The sequence below is a fragment of the Pongo abelii genome, chromosome 4 (assembly GCF_028885655.2).
Source record: "Pongo abelii isolate AG06213 chromosome 4, NHGRI_mPonAbe1-v2.0_pri, whole genome shotgun sequence".
In the NCBI taxonomy this organism is placed as follows: domain Eukaryota; kingdom Metazoa; phylum Chordata; class Mammalia; order Primates; family Hominidae; genus Pongo; species Pongo abelii.
Genome location: NC_071989.2, coordinates 159,545,472 through 159,560,985, shown reverse-complemented (window position 1 = coordinate 159,560,985; position 15,514 = coordinate 159,545,472). Strand labels below are relative to the sequence as shown.

Genomic DNA, 15,514 nt, shown 5'->3' with positions numbered 1-15,514 from the left:
AAATGCTGATGAGGCTGAAGGAGGAGGGTGAAGGCAAGCAGTGTTGGAGAGAGAGTACATGAACAAAACCTTAGGGTCAGGAAGATACAGCTTTTCTGGGAGAACTTTACTAGTTTTACTTGACATGTATAGAAAGTAGTTTATTGGGAGTAGTGGAATTTACGTCTGTATTCTCAGTTTGACTCTGATACTGAATCTGTAGCAGGATATTGGATTTTTCTATTATTTGTGTTAGTTGTTAGGGAAATAGATGGAGGAGAGTTAAAGTATTTTGCATACAGAAGATACCTTGTTTCTTTAGAGTGATGTTAGGATAATAAGAATGTGTAGCACATGATTTATAATATAAATGAAATTAAAAGGTGAAAAGGGGTTTCTATTCAGAAAGCAGAAGTGAAATATTCTAGAAAAATAATCAAAAATTTAGTGATGAGACCCCAGACACTTTTTCATCTCTTTTAAGTTTAGTTTTTACATGAATATTTCTGTTTAACATTCTTGTCTGTCTATTCACCTGATAACACTATATGCTATACTGTCTTCTGAGATGACCTGCTTCCATCCTTTTTTTGTGAGTTCATCTACTATGTTGGATCATCCATTTGTTCTACTTCTTTACCCTCTGTTAGTTGACTCTTGTGATGACTCTTAAATTGTATCTTTTCTTCTTTTAGACAGGAAGAGTAACCTTCACAACTCCCAGTCATGTATTTTGGGGACAGTTTCCTTCCATCATAAGATACTGAAAGGAGTCACAAGGGATGGTTCATTGTGCTCCATTTTAAAAGTCTGTCAAGGTGATGGTCAGCTGCAGAGATTTCTAGAGAATCAAGACAAACTCTTCAGGCAGGTCACATTTGTTAACAGCAAAACAGTGACTGAGGCATCAGGGCATAAATATAATCCATTGGGGAAAATATTTCAAGAGTGCATAGAAACAGATACATCAATACAGAGATTCCATAAATATGATGCTTTTAAAAAGAACTTAAAACCAAATATTGACCTACCGAGTTGTTATAAGAGCAATTCAAGAAAAAAACCTGATCAGAGTTTTGGAGGTGGAAAATCATCTGGCCAGAGTGAGCCCAATTCTAATTTTGAGAAGATTCACAATGGAGTAATACCTTTTGATGATAATCAGTGTGGAAACGTTTTTAGAAATACACAATCCCTTATTCAATATCAGAATGTGGAAACTAAAGAGAAAAGCTGTGTATGCGTTACGTGTGGAAAAGCCTTTGCTAAGAAGTCACAACTCATTGTACATCAAAGAATTCATACTGGAAAGAAACCATATGATTGTGGTGCATGCGGAAAAGCCTTCAGTGAGAAGTTTCATCTTGTTGTACATCAGAGAACTCATACTGGGGAGAAACCTTATGATTGTTCTGAATGTGGAAAAGCCTTCTCTCAGAAATCATCCCTTATTATACATCAGAGAGTACACACTGGGGAGAAACCCTATGAATGTAATGAATGCGGGAAAGCCTTCTCCCAGAAATCACCCCTCATTATACATCAGAGAATACATACTGGGGAAAAACCCTATGAATGTAGAGAGTGTGGGAAGGCCTTTTCCCAGAAGTCACAGCTGATTATACACCACAGAGCTCATACTGGAGAGAAGCCATATGAGTGTACTGAATGTGGGAAAGCCTTCTGTGAGAAGTCCCACCTCATTATACATAAAAGAATTCACACTGGTGAGAAACCCTACAAATGTGCTCAATGTGAGGAAGCCTTCAGCAGGAAGACAGAACTCATTACACATCAGTTAGTTCATACTGGGGAAAAACCTTATGAATGTACTGAATGTGGAAAGACATTCTCCCGCAAGTCACAGCTCATCATACATCAGAGAACACATACTGGAGAAAAACCCTATAAATGTAGTGAATGTGGCAAAGCCTTCTGCCAGAAGTCACATCTCATTGGACATCAGAGAATTCACACAGGAGAAAAACCTTATATATGTACTGAATGTGGGAAAGCCTTCTCTCAGAAGTCCCACCTTCCGGGACACCAGCGAATTCATACAGGAGAGAAACCTTACATATGTGCTGATTGTGGAAAGGCCTTTTCTCAGAAGTCAGACCTTGTTTTACATCAGAGGATTCATACTGGGGAAAGACCCTATCAATGTGCTATATGTGGGAAGGCCTTCATCCAGAAGTCACAACTAACTGTACACCAGAGAATTCACACAGTGGTAAAATCATAATGAACTGGCCACAGAAAAGCCTTAGTATTAGCTCAAGCCTTAATAATTACTAGAAACCCAATTAATTTGATAAGCTTGGGGACAACATCCCAATAGATAAAAATTTTTAAGGGAATTTGTTTCTAGTTTGGTGATGCCTAACTTTTCCAGCAAAGATGATGGAAAATAGTTATATAAATGAAGAACATTTTTAATATGGCATGTAAAGCTTTTAAAGGAATGAACTCAGTGATCAGCACAGCAAGTTAAGCATACAGAGTATTGTCAAGTTGCATATTCCTTATACTACATAATGATAATCAGCCATTGTGAAACTGCTAATATTAGCTTGTCACAATTATGGCCATAAAGTAATTTTTCTATAAAAGACATGGAAGAAAGCTTGAGTCAACAACAAAATAAAACCTATACACTATTTTAAGAAGGGGCTTGAGCATGACCCCTAAAGCTACATGTAAAATTCTTGTACAAAAAAATGGAAAGATAGGTTGACAGATTCAGTGAAGTTGATCTGTATGCATTTTCCCATCTCAAGCATGTAAGTTGACCTGCATCTCTGGAAGGACCTTGAGATTGATGCATTTTTGAGCAGGTCTCCCTTTTACTCTTCCCAACTGGGAACTTGGAGCTGAAAAACATTGGCACTGAGGCCAGATGGTCTTGGGTTTAATCCTGGCTCAGTGCCTCACAGATTGTGTGACTTTAGGCAAACGTACTTCCCCTATCTGAGTATTTTTTATCAGTAAGTACAAATACAATGCAGAGCTCATTTTCAGTTAATATTAGTACTTTTTAAATCTTTACTCTCTATCTTGAAGCATTAGATGTTAAGACTAATGTGTAAAAACCACATCTGAACTTTCTTTTCCCTCTGGACACTCTGCTTTTGATTGCCTATCCCTGTAAGTGGCTCATTTTACTGTCTTCTGATCCTGGTGGCCTTATTTTTGCTATGTTAAGGTTATGTTTTTTAATACTTGCATTTATTTTCATATACTTATATAAACCATGGTGATTGCACATAAAGACCCTGCCTAATGTCTCTTCACTTCTTTGTGATCCTTTCCCTGAAGCCCCAACTGTTTTCCCTGAAAACTTACAGGGGAAAACTCTTGGGGTGAGAAGTAATGCCTGCATAGCCTTGAGAACTGGAGGCTTCTAAGATATCACCTACTATACTTTCTGTCATTCCATCCATTCCCCCATAAGCATTTTTAGATGAGCACCCTTGCTGGAAGTGACCTGCAGGAGAGCATACTTGGCAAGGATGAGAATACCTGTGCGATAAACACAGCATCTACACATATTTCCTGCTTGATTTCCTATCCACTTGATCCCCTTCCTGCTTGGCTAAACTGTCTGTTGTGAAAACATGGGGCTCCTCTAGTTGAGAACAACTGTAGAGTAGAGGGCACACTGGACGGGGATGTGGGAACTGAGTATTAAAGATGTCATTCACTGGACAGGGATGTGGGAACTCAATGTTAAAGATATCATTCCCCCACATCCCAGGTGATTTATATATTGTTGGGGTGGGAAAAGAGAAATCCAAAAGAGCAAGCCCATTCATAAAATGGATCTGCTAATTTTATTGTTGAATAACGAATAAAAATACTATGTAGCATGTGGGTAGATAGCACATGGCTATAAAACTAGTGGATTTTTGGCTCTGTTTATATGGAACTAAAGCTACAGTTGTGTGGAACTAAGCTTCCCCTCTGTTGGTAAATGGCAGATACCTAGTTTTCATCACTAGTTACATTGAGCTTACTCTGATGTCTTGTTTTGCATAATTCTTTTATCAGGCTTACTCTGATGGTCTGTTCTTTATAAATTTTTTAATCTGTGCATCCTATGGTTGCCCCAACAGTGTATCTAATACGTGTGATTAGTCATATTTTTCACTCCTCAACAAAATTACATCAGTTTTTCACAATAGTCAATGAACCTTATATCAACACCTCAACAACCTTTTTTATAAAAATCTTATAATTTGGTTCTAAAATTACATACAGAAATGCTCCAAGGCAAGAGTAGCTAAGACACTTTTGAAGAACAAATTTGGATAACTTATTAGACTTCTTATAAAACAGTGGCAATTAAGGCAATGTGGTATTACACGAGTAATCATGTAGATCAATGGTAAAAGAGAATCTGAAAACTGATAATTACCTGTAGACACTTGAATTATGACAAAGTTGGCATTGTAGAACAATGGGAGGAAACTCACCTTTTCAATTATGCCTCTGGCTCAGTTATCCAAATGGGTAAAACAAAGAAAAAACAAATTTACTGTATACCGTTCACAAAATTTATTCTGCCTAAACCTGTAATAGAGGACAATGTATAGCAGTAAGTATAGATCAGGCAAAAAGAAATCCTGAAAATACCTAAGCAACAGTCTCAATAGGTTAGAATAAAAAAAAACGCTGTGATCTAACTCCAAAAAAGTAAAAAGGACATGATAAAAGTAAAAGATGAAGAAATAGGAAAACACACAAAATAGGAACAACAAAACAAGAAAATTGTGGCTCACATCTGTAATCCCCATACTTTAGGAGGACAAGGTGGGAGGACACCTTGACCCCAGGAGCTCAAGGCTGCAGTGATTGCACCACTGCACTCCAGCCTGGGTGACAGAATGAGACCCTGCCTCAAAAAAAATGTAGATTGAAAAAAATAATAAACCTTTAAGTAAACTTGGAATAAAGGGCGGCTCCTCAAATAGTTAAAGGGCATAGATTAAAAACCTACAGTAAACATCATATTTAATGGCTGGAAAAAGGCAAGAATATTTACTTGACTCTTTCTGGTTAACATTATACTGGCGAATTTAGCCAGTGCCATAAGCAAAGCAAAGTAGGGAGTGGGCCTGCAACCTGGAAAGGAAGAAATAAAAGTGTTGTTATTTGTAGACAACATATCCTTCTATGTAGAAGATCTCAAAAACTGCACAAAATATTTACTAGACCTAATAAGCAGGTTTTGCAAAATATCTAAATAATTTGGAGAGATTAATTAAAACTCAAGTATTCTGATTCTAGAGTCTACACACTTAACAATTACGTTATGCTGCCTCTCCTGCCTCCCTTTCCCTTCTGTAATTAACAGTTATCTTCCACACCGTTTTCTGAATTGGTTCATGATACATGATGCTTGCATGCAGATGCTCCTATTATTTAGCCAAGTTTTAATATTGAAAGAAAAAGACTCCATGAAAACACTTAAAGTCACCATTTAATCAAAAATTTAATCTTAATCCTTACGTTTTAGTGTTCAAAAATGACTTCTCATACATCCTGACAGTGAGATAGTTTATTGGGAATACAGACCTATGATAATCATGTTGGATCTTTAAATGAGTTAAGAGGATTCTTACCTGCAGAACATTGGGGATGTGATTGATGCTAAATATTCAGTGAATGCCCTGAGCTTTGACCCTCTAGGATTGGAAAGTATAGAAATTTAGTCCCTTGGGAGTTGTGTTCTGCTTGATGATACTCTTTTTTGCTAGTTTGCCAAAAAATTAAAGGATCCTGACCCTGGATTTTGTTGTTGAGAAGACCAAGAGGAAGCTTGATTTAATGTCTAACACTGCTTTGAAATTCCACATCTATGGAAAATCTCAGCGTGTTCATGGATATGGCTGCCTGAAAAGTGCCGTACCATACAAAATTACAGCTGCCAGAGACAGGCCAAAATCAGTGCCTGTCATTGGAATGGCTATGTGGTCATCTGCTGGCAAAACATGGTCATGTTCATATTGTCTGTTTTACTATACATGAAGTGGCACAATATAACTTGGCAGTAGACTGGGATAAGCTAAAAATGTGTAGTACAAATGCTAAACAAACCACTAAAATAACAAAACAGAGTTATAACTTAAATCCAAAAAGAAGAGAAGTAATCATAAATAATCCAAAACAAGGTAGAAAAAGAGAACAAAAAACAGAACAAATAGAAAACAAAATGATAGTCTTAATCTAATGATATAAATACTCAGATTAAACATAAATGATCTAAAGACACCAATTAGGGGAAGAGATTGTCATATTAGATAAAAACGCAGAGACTATATGCTGCCTACAAGAAACACACTTTAAATGTAAAGACACAAATGGGTTCAAAGTAAAAGAATGGAAAAAAGATATACGATGATAACACGAAAGAAATCTGAAAGGCCTATATTAATATCAGATAAAATATATTTCAGGATAAATAATAACAGAGATCTTTAAAAGACCAGTTCATAGTGATAAAGGAATCAGTTTATCATGAGAACATAATCCTAAACACTTATGCACTTAATAGCAGAGCTTCACCATACATGAAGCAATAACTGATAAAACTTCAAAGGAAAAATAGACAAATCCACAATTACAGTTAGAAATTTCAATACATTCTCACTAATTGAGAGAATGAGAAGATAATTAGTAAGGTTATAGTAGGTAGACTTGAACAGCAAAATCAACCAATTTGACCTAGTTGACATTTGTAGAACATCGTACACCAAAATGGTACAATACACACTTTTAAGTCCATGTGAAACATTTACCAAGACAGAGCAATAAATTTAAAAGGTAAGGTGACTCATTCTCATGTGATTCTAATTTAATTCATTAGAAATCAATTACATTAGAAATAAATAACATGAAAATATCTGGCAAATACCAAATATATGGAAACTAAATAACACACTTCTAAATAACCCATTAGTCAAAGAATGAATCAAAAAGGAAATGAAGCATTTTGAACTTAATGAAAATAAAAACACAACATGTCAACATTTGTGAAATGTCTGTAAAGTAGTTCTTAAAGATAAATTTAAAGTGCTAAAGGAATGCATTAGAAAAGAAAAGTCTCAAACAATGTATCAGTTTCTACCTTAAGAAGATAGGAGCAGGAAAAAATCAAATGCATTATAAACAGCAGAATGATCTGTTCAAATCATAAATTAAATAGAAAAAAAGAAAATACATCAAAAGCTGACTTTTTGAGAAGATAGATATGTCAGACCCAGGAAAAAAGAGAGAGAGGACACAATTATTCAAATCAGAAATGAGAGAAGTGACATTACTACAGACTTTACAGACATCCAAAAAAATAATAAGGGAAGATTATGAACATCTTAATACCAATAAACTTGATAACAGATGAAGTGGACAAATCCTTTGAAAGATACAACCTACCACAGCTCACTCAAGAAGAAATAGATATTAACATAAATAGTCCTATATCAATTTTTAAAATTCAACTTGTAGTGTAAAACCTTATCAAATTCAGGATCATAGACCTTCACTGGTGAACTGTCTCAAACCAAACAATATTTAAAGAGGCAACAATTCAAATTCTATACAAGCTTTTCCACAAAACTGAAGAGGAAGGGATAGTTCCCAATTCATTATATTTGGTCAGCATCACCATGATACAAAACCAGAAGATATTATAAGAAAATAAAACTACAGACCAATATCCCTCATAACTATTGATGCAAAAGTCTAAACAATAATGTCACATTATATAAAAAGGATAATACATCAAGACCCAAGTAGGTTTTCTCTCAGAAATGCAAGGTTAGATTAACATTTGAAAAGCAATCAGTGTAAGTCACCACATTAGCAAACAAAAAGGGAAACCATATTATCTCAAAAGATGAAAAAAGTATTTGACAAAAATCATCTAAACAGGAACTAACTTCTTCAATAGATAAAAAGGAAGTGAAAACTCTACAGTTAATATCATATAGTGAAAGACTGAGTTTTTTTAAAAATAAAGAACAAAGCAAAGATGTCTTCTCTGTCATTTCTAGTGATCAATATACTAGAGGTCCAAGACAGTACAATAGCCAAAAAATGGCATTCAGTTTGGAAAAAAAGAAGTAAAACTCTATTTACAGATGATATGCTCATTGATATGGTTTGGCTGTGTCCCCACCCAAATCTCATCGTGAATTGTAGCTCCCACAATTCCCACATGTTGTGGGAGGGACCTGGTGAGAGGTAATTGAATCATGGGAGCAGGTCATTCCTGTGCTATTCTTGTGATAGTAAATAAGTCTCATGAGCTTTGATGGTTTTATAAAGGGGGAGTTTCCCTGCAGAAGTTCTCTTGTCTGGCACCATGTGAGATGTGCTTTTCACCTTCTGCCATGATTGTGAGGCCTCCCCAGTCATGTGGAACTGTGAGTCCATTAAATCTCTTCCTTTTGTAAATAGCAGAGTCTTGGGTATGTCTTTGTCAGCAGCATGAAAACGAACTAATACGGTCATGTATGTAAAAAGTTTTAAATCTTGAAAAAAATATACTAACAACTAATACTTGAGATTAGTAAGATCTTAGGATACAAGGTCAATAGACAAAACTCCACAATAAACAATCAGAAATTGAAATTTGAAAACAATACTACTTGCAATAGCATTTAAATATGAAACATGAATAGACATAATAAAATACGTGACAATTATAGAACATTGCTGAAAGAAATTTAGAAGGACCAAAATGGAGAAATAGATCTAGTTTATTGGTTGGAAGGCTCGATGCTGTTAAGATATTAATTCTCCCCAAATTGGTCCATAGATTTAACACAATCTCTATCAAAATATCAGCCAATATTTTTTGTGTAAAATTCAATGAACTGCCTTAGCTGTGTCTCAGAGATTCTGGTATGTTTTATCTTTGTTTTCATTAGTTTCAAAGAACTTCTTGGTTTCTGCCATAATTTCATTATTTACCCCATAGTCATTCAGAACCATGTTAATTTTCATGGTTTTGAGTGATTTTCTTAGTCTTGACTCCTATTTTTATTATGCTGTGATCTGAGAGTGTGTTTGGCATAATTTTAGTTCTTTTGCATTTGCCAAGGATTGTTTTATGTCAAATTATGTGGTCAGTTTTAGAGTGTGTGCCATGTGGCAATGAGAAGAATGTATATTCTGTTATTTTTGGGTGGAGAGTTCTGTAGAGGTCTCTATCAGATCCATTTGGTCCAATGTTGAGTTTGGGTCCTAAATATCTTTGTTAATTTTCTGCCTCAATGATCTATCTAACAACATCAGTGGAGTGTTAAAGTCTCCCACTTTTATTATGTGGGAGTCTATGTCTCTTTGTAGGTGTCTAAGAACTTGGTTTTTTTGTGTTGGCTGCATTTATATTTAGGATAGTTAGACCTTCTTGTTGAATTGAACCCTTTACCATTATGTAAGGCCCTTCTTTGTCTTTCTAAATCTTTGCTGGTTTAAAGTCTGTTTTGTTGTTGTTGTTGTTGTTGTTGTTTTTGTCTGAAATCAGAATTGCAATCCCTGCTTTTTTCTCGTTTTCATTTGCTTGGTAAATTTCCCTCTATCCCTTTTTTTTGAGACTATGGGTGTCATTATGTGTGATATGCTCTTGAAGACAGCATACCATTGGGTCTTGCTTTTTTATCCAGCTGGCCACTCAGTGCCTTTTAAGTGGAGGCACTTAGCCCATTTACATTCAAGGTTATTGTTGATGTGTGTCATTGTGCTTTTAGCTGGTTATTATGCTGGCTTGTTTGTGTGGTTGGTTTATAGTGTTACTGGTCTGTGTATTTAAGTGTGCTTTGGTATTAGCTTGTAGAAGTCTTTCCTTTCTATAGTTGGCACTCCTTTCAAGATCTCTTGTGAGGCAGGTTTAAATCTTTCCTGGCTTGTAAGGTTTCAGCTGAGAGGTCCACTGTTAGCCTGATGAAGTTTTCTTTGTAGGCGACCTGTCATTTCTCTCTAGCTGCCTTTAACATTCTTTTTTTCTTTTTTTTATTTTGACCTTGAAAAACCTGCAATTATGGGTCTTGGTGATGATCTTCTTCTGTAGAATCTTGCAGGAGTTCTCTGTAGTTCCTGAATTTAATTGTTGGCCTCACTAGCAAGGTTGGGGAAGTTTTCATGGATGATAGCCTGAAATACATTTTCCAAGTTGTTTGCTTCCTCCCTTTGAGGAATGCCAATGATTCATAGATTTAGACTCTTCACATAACTCCATACTTCTTGGAGGTTTTGTTCATTCATTTTAATTCTTTCCTACTTATTGTTGTCTGATTGTCTCGTTTCAGAGAGCCAGTCTTCCAGTTCTGAGATTCTTTCCTCTGCTTGGTCTATTCTGTTGTTGTTACTTGTGATTGCATTATGAATCTTGTATTGTGTTATTCAGCTCTGTCAGATCCATTAAGTTCTGTTTTATACCAGCTATTTCATCCTTCCACTCCTGTATTATTTTGATTCTTAGTTTTCCTAGATTGGGTTTTGTTGTTCTCCTGAATCTTTATGATCTTTGTTCCTGTCCATATTCTGAATTGCATTTCTGTCATTTCAGCTAGCTCAATCTAATTCAGAACTCTTGTGCAGTGTTAAGAGGGGAATTCATAGCACTAAATGCCCACATCAAAACATTAGAAAGATCTCAAATTAACAACCTAACATCACAATGGAAAAAATCAGAGAAGCAAGAACAAATCCACTCCAAAGCTATCCAAAGACAAGAAATAACCAAAATCAGAGCTGAACTGAAGGAAATCAAGACACAAAAAAAATCATTCAAAAGGTCAATAAATCCAGTAGTTGGTTTTTTTTGAAAAAATTGATAAGAAAGATAGGTCACTAGCTAGACTAATAAAGAAAAAAAGAGGAAACATCAAAATAAACACAATTAGAAATGATGAGGAGAATGTTACCCCTAACCCCATAGGAATAAGAATAACCATCAGAAACTGCTTTGAACATCTCTATGCACACAAACTAAAATATCCTAGAAGAGATGGGTAAATTCCTAGACATATACATGCTCCCAAGATTGAACCAGGAAAAAATTGATTTCCTGAACAGACCAATAATGAGCTCTGAAATTGAATCAGTAATAAGTAGCCTACCAATCAAAAAATCCTAGGACCTCATGGATTCACAGGTGAATTCTACCATATGTACAATGAAGAGCTGGTACCATTCCTACTGAAACTCTTCCAAAAAATTGAGGATGAGGGACTCCTCCCCAATTCATTCTATAAAAACAGCATAATTCTGATACCAAAACTTGGCAGGGACACAACAAAAAAAGAAAACTTTAGGCCAATATTGATACACATTGATGCAAAAATCCTCAACAAAATATTTGCAAACCAAATCCAGCAGCACATCAAAAAGCTAATACACCACGATCAAGTAGGCTTCATTCCTGGGATGTGAGTTTGCTTCAACATAAGCAAATAAATAAATGTGATTCATCACATAAATGGAACTATAGACAAAAGCCACATGACTATCTCAATAGATGAAGAAAATGCTTTCAATAAAATTCAACATGCTTTCATGTTAAAAGCTCTCCATAAAATAGATATTGAGGAAACATACCTCAAAATACTAAGAGCCATCTATGACAAACACACAGCCAACATCATACTGCATGGGCAAAAGCTGGAGGCATTTTCCTTGAAAACTGGCACAAGACAGGATACCCTCTCTCACCACTCTTCAACATAATATTGGAAGCCCTAGCCAGAGCAATCAGGTAAAAGAAATAAAGAGCATCCAAAGAGGAAGGGAAGAAGTAAAACTATCTCTGTTTGCAGATAGCATGGTTCTATATCTAAAAAACCCCATAGTCTCAGCTCAAAAGCTTCTTTAGCTAATGAACAACTTTAGCAAGTTTCAGGATGCAAAATCAATTTACAAAAATCACCAGCATTCCTATACACCAAAAACAGCCAAGCCAAGGGCCAAATCAGGAAAGCAATCCCTTTCACAATTGCCATAAAAATAATAAAATACCTAAGAATACAGCTAACCAGAGAGGTGAATGATCTCTACAATGAGAATTACAAAACAGTGCTCAAAGAAATCAGAGAAGATGCAAGCAAATGGAAAAACATCCCATGCTCATGGATAAAAATAATATCATTAAAATGGGCATACTTCCCAAACCAAATAACGGATTCAATGCTATTCCTACCTAATTACCAAGGATATTCTTCACAGAACTATTTTTAAAATCAATTTTAAAATTCATATGGAAGACAAAAAGATCTCAAGTAGCCAAGGCAATCCTACACAAAAAGAACAAAGCTGGAGGCATTATGTTACCTGACTTCAAACTATACTACAGTGCTGCAGTAGCCAAAACGGCTTGGTACTAGTACAAAAACAGGCACATAGACCAATGGAACAGGATAGAGAGCCCCAAAATAAGGCTGCACACCTGGGACCATCTGATCTTCAACAAAGCTGACAAAAGCAATGGGAAAAAGACTCCCTATTCAATAAATGGTGCTGGGTTAATAAACTGGCTATCCATATAAAGATTGAAGCTGGACCCCTTTCTTACACCATATACAAAAATTAACCAAGATGGATTAAAGACTTAAACGTTAAACCCAAAACTATAAAAATTCTGGAAGACAACCTAGGCAATACCATCCTGGATATAGGAACGGGCAAAGATTTAATGACAAAGACACCAAAAGCAATCATGATGAATGTGACAGTTGACAAATGGGATCTAATTAAACTAAAGAGTTTCTGCACAGCAAAAGAAACCATCAACAGAGTAAATAGATAACCTACAGGGTGGAGAAAATATTTGCAAACTATGAGACTGACAAAGGTCTATCAACATCTATAAGGAACTTAAACAAATTTAGAAGAGAAAAACAACCCCATTTAAAAAGTGGACAAAGGACATGAATGGACACTTCAAAATAAGACATACATGTGGCCAACAATCATATTTTAAAGAGCTAAATATCACTGATCATTAGAGAAGTGCAAATCAAAACCACAATGAGATAACATCTCATACCAGTTAAAATGACTATTACTAAAAAGCCAAAAAATTACAAATGCTGGCAAGGTTGTGGAGAAAAAAGAACATTTATACACGGTTGGTGAAAGTGTAAATTAGTTCAACTATTGTGGAAAGCAGTATGGTGATTCTTCAAAGAGCTAAAAGTAAAACTACCATTCAAACCAGCAATCCCATTACTGGGTATATACCCAGAGGAATATAAATCATTCTATTGTGAAGACATACGCATTCAAATATTCACTGCAACTCTATTCACAATAGCAAAGACATGGAATCAACCTAAATGCCCAGCAATGACAGATTGGATAAAGAAAATGTGGTACATATTCCATGGGCCATAGAATACTATGCCACCATAAAAAAAGAATGAGATCACGTCTTTTGCAGGGGCATGGATGGAGCTGGAGGTCATTGTCCTTAGCAAACTAACTGCAGGAACAGAAATCCAAATACCACTTGTTCTCACTTATAAGTGGGAGCTAACTGATGATAACTCATGAACACAAAGAATAGAACAAAAGACACCGGAGTCTACTTGGGAGTGGAGGTTGAGAGAAGGGAGAGAAGCAGAAAAAATGACTAGTGGTACTAGGCTTAATACTTGGGCGATCAAATAATTTGTACAACAAACCCCCATGATATCAGTTTACCTATATAACAAACCTTTACATGTACTACCAAACCTAAAATAAAAGTAAAAAAAAAATGAATTTGACAAACTGATTTTAAAATTCATATGGATATACAAAAGACTTAAAGTAGTGAAAACAACCTTAAGAAGGAAGAATAAATTGGAGAACTTACTACCTAATTTCAATACATTCCATAAAGCTATCATTTCAAGATTGTGTGGAACTGGCCTAAAATTGATAAACTATGCATGTGACCTCATTTATGCTAAGTTCTGAAATAGGCAAAATTAGTCTATGTTGCAAAAAATTGGAATAGTTTCTGCCTCAGTGGGTGGGTTATCTACAAAGGGACATGAAAGAAATTTCTCATGTGCTAGAAATGTATATTTTGATATGGTCACACATTTCTTAAAACTCATGAAGCAATACACTTAAAATGTTTGCACTTCACTATATGTTCATTATACCACAATGAAAGAAATGAGAACATAAGATTTACTTTGCAAATAGAGCAAAAATTAACAATGTACCATCAGAAATGAAAATTACTTTAGTGAAAGAATTGAATATGAGAAATGCAACCTACATTATATTTTTAAATAAGAGTTCAAATTATTCCCACGAGAACTTTGTCTCTTGGAAAAGGATCTTCATATTATTTAAAGTTATAAAGCAATAGCATTATTTGGAAAACCTCTTTCAATATCTATACTTGTTTAATATTTTCACTTCTCCTTTGTAGCATTTCCACTTATATATTTAGAGTTACAGTCTCCCTTCTATTGGTTTCTATCAGATATTTCTTGTCCAGGGTTATTGGATTATATATACTTATTTACAAAAAGACAATGATTACGTCCTGTCTGCAGAATTTCAGACCGTGGTACTCATCTATATAACACGTCATTGCAAAGGGTACCCATATCAAGCAGCAGGTGAATTTTCCAACCTCTTTGAAAGACTTCCCAAGGGCTGTTTTATTCTTTTTTTTTTTTTTTTTTCGAGACAGAGTCTCGCTCTGTCACCCAGGCTGGGGTGCTGTGGCACAATCTCGGCTCACTGCAAGCTCCGCCTCCCGGGTTTACGCCATTCTCCTGCCTCAGCCTCCCAAGTAGCTGGGACTACAGGTGCCCGCCACCATGCCCGGCTAAATTTTTTGTATTTTTTTAGTAGAAACGGGATTTCATCGTGTTAACCAGGATGGTCTCAATCTCCTGACCTCATGATCCACCCACCTTGGCCTCCCAAAGTGCTGGGATTACAGGCGTGAGCCACCACACCCGGCCCTGTTTTATTCTTATTTTTATTTTTTGAGACAGACTCTTGCTATATTGCCCAAGCTGGTCTACAACAACTGGGATAAGGTGATCCTCCTGCCTCAGCCTCCTAAGATGGTAGGACTAAGGTATGCATCACTAAGCCCCCTAATTGTTTTTTAGAGAAGTGGTCTCACTATGTTGCTCAGGCTGTTCTTGAACTCCTGCCTCAGCTTCTCAAAATGCTGGGATTATAGGCACAGGCCAGTGTTCCCAGCAAGAGCTGTTTAAATCCTGTCTAAAATCAGAGCATGCCAGTGCTATGGAATAACCAAATATGCTGTTTTGACCTCCTCTTCTCCCTAAATGTAGTTACTGTCACACCCTGCAGGTGTGCTATCTGCTACTTTTAAGATATTCCTTGTGTTTGCCATGGCCCTCAACTGTATGGTCAAAATACCTGCTACAGGAATTCCCAGACAGGACAGTGAAAATGACATGATCTTTCTCAGAAACTGAACTGCTTTGGACTGGAATCAGAGACTCAAAACACCATGGAGACTCAGAATCACAGAATCATGGAATCTTGGTGA

At 35.9% G+C, this 15,514-nt stretch overlaps 2 protein-coding genes and 1 long non-coding RNA gene across 4 annotated transcripts in view; 1 reads left to right on the top strand and 2 right to left on the bottom strand.

Moving 5' to 3' along the window:
• ZNF300 (zinc finger protein 300) overlaps positions 1–3,250 on the top strand; it is a 16,623-nt gene extending 13,373 nt beyond the window's left edge. For both annotated transcript variants that reach the window (XM_009241198.4, XM_054556080.2), the window contains exon 6: positions 675–3,250. In XM_009241198.4, the coding sequence (XP_009239473.3) occupies positions 675–2,224 (1,550 nt within the window). In that variant the 3' untranslated portion in view covers positions 2,225–3,250. The remainder of the gene's footprint in view (positions 1–674) is intronic.
• Positions 1–15,514, bottom strand: part of IRGM (immunity related GTPase M) — an 89,003-nt gene that overhangs the window by 4,745 nt on the left and 68,744 nt on the right. The gene's annotated exons all lie outside the window — the stretch shown is intronic.
• On the bottom strand, positions 2,653–15,514 carry LOC134761472 (uncharacterized). The gene is made up of 2 exons (XR_010140110.1): positions 15,382–15,514; positions 2,653–4,551 (listed from the first exon to the last, which is right to left on the bottom strand). It is a non-coding gene; the product is annotated as an uncharacterized LOC134761472 (long non-coding RNA).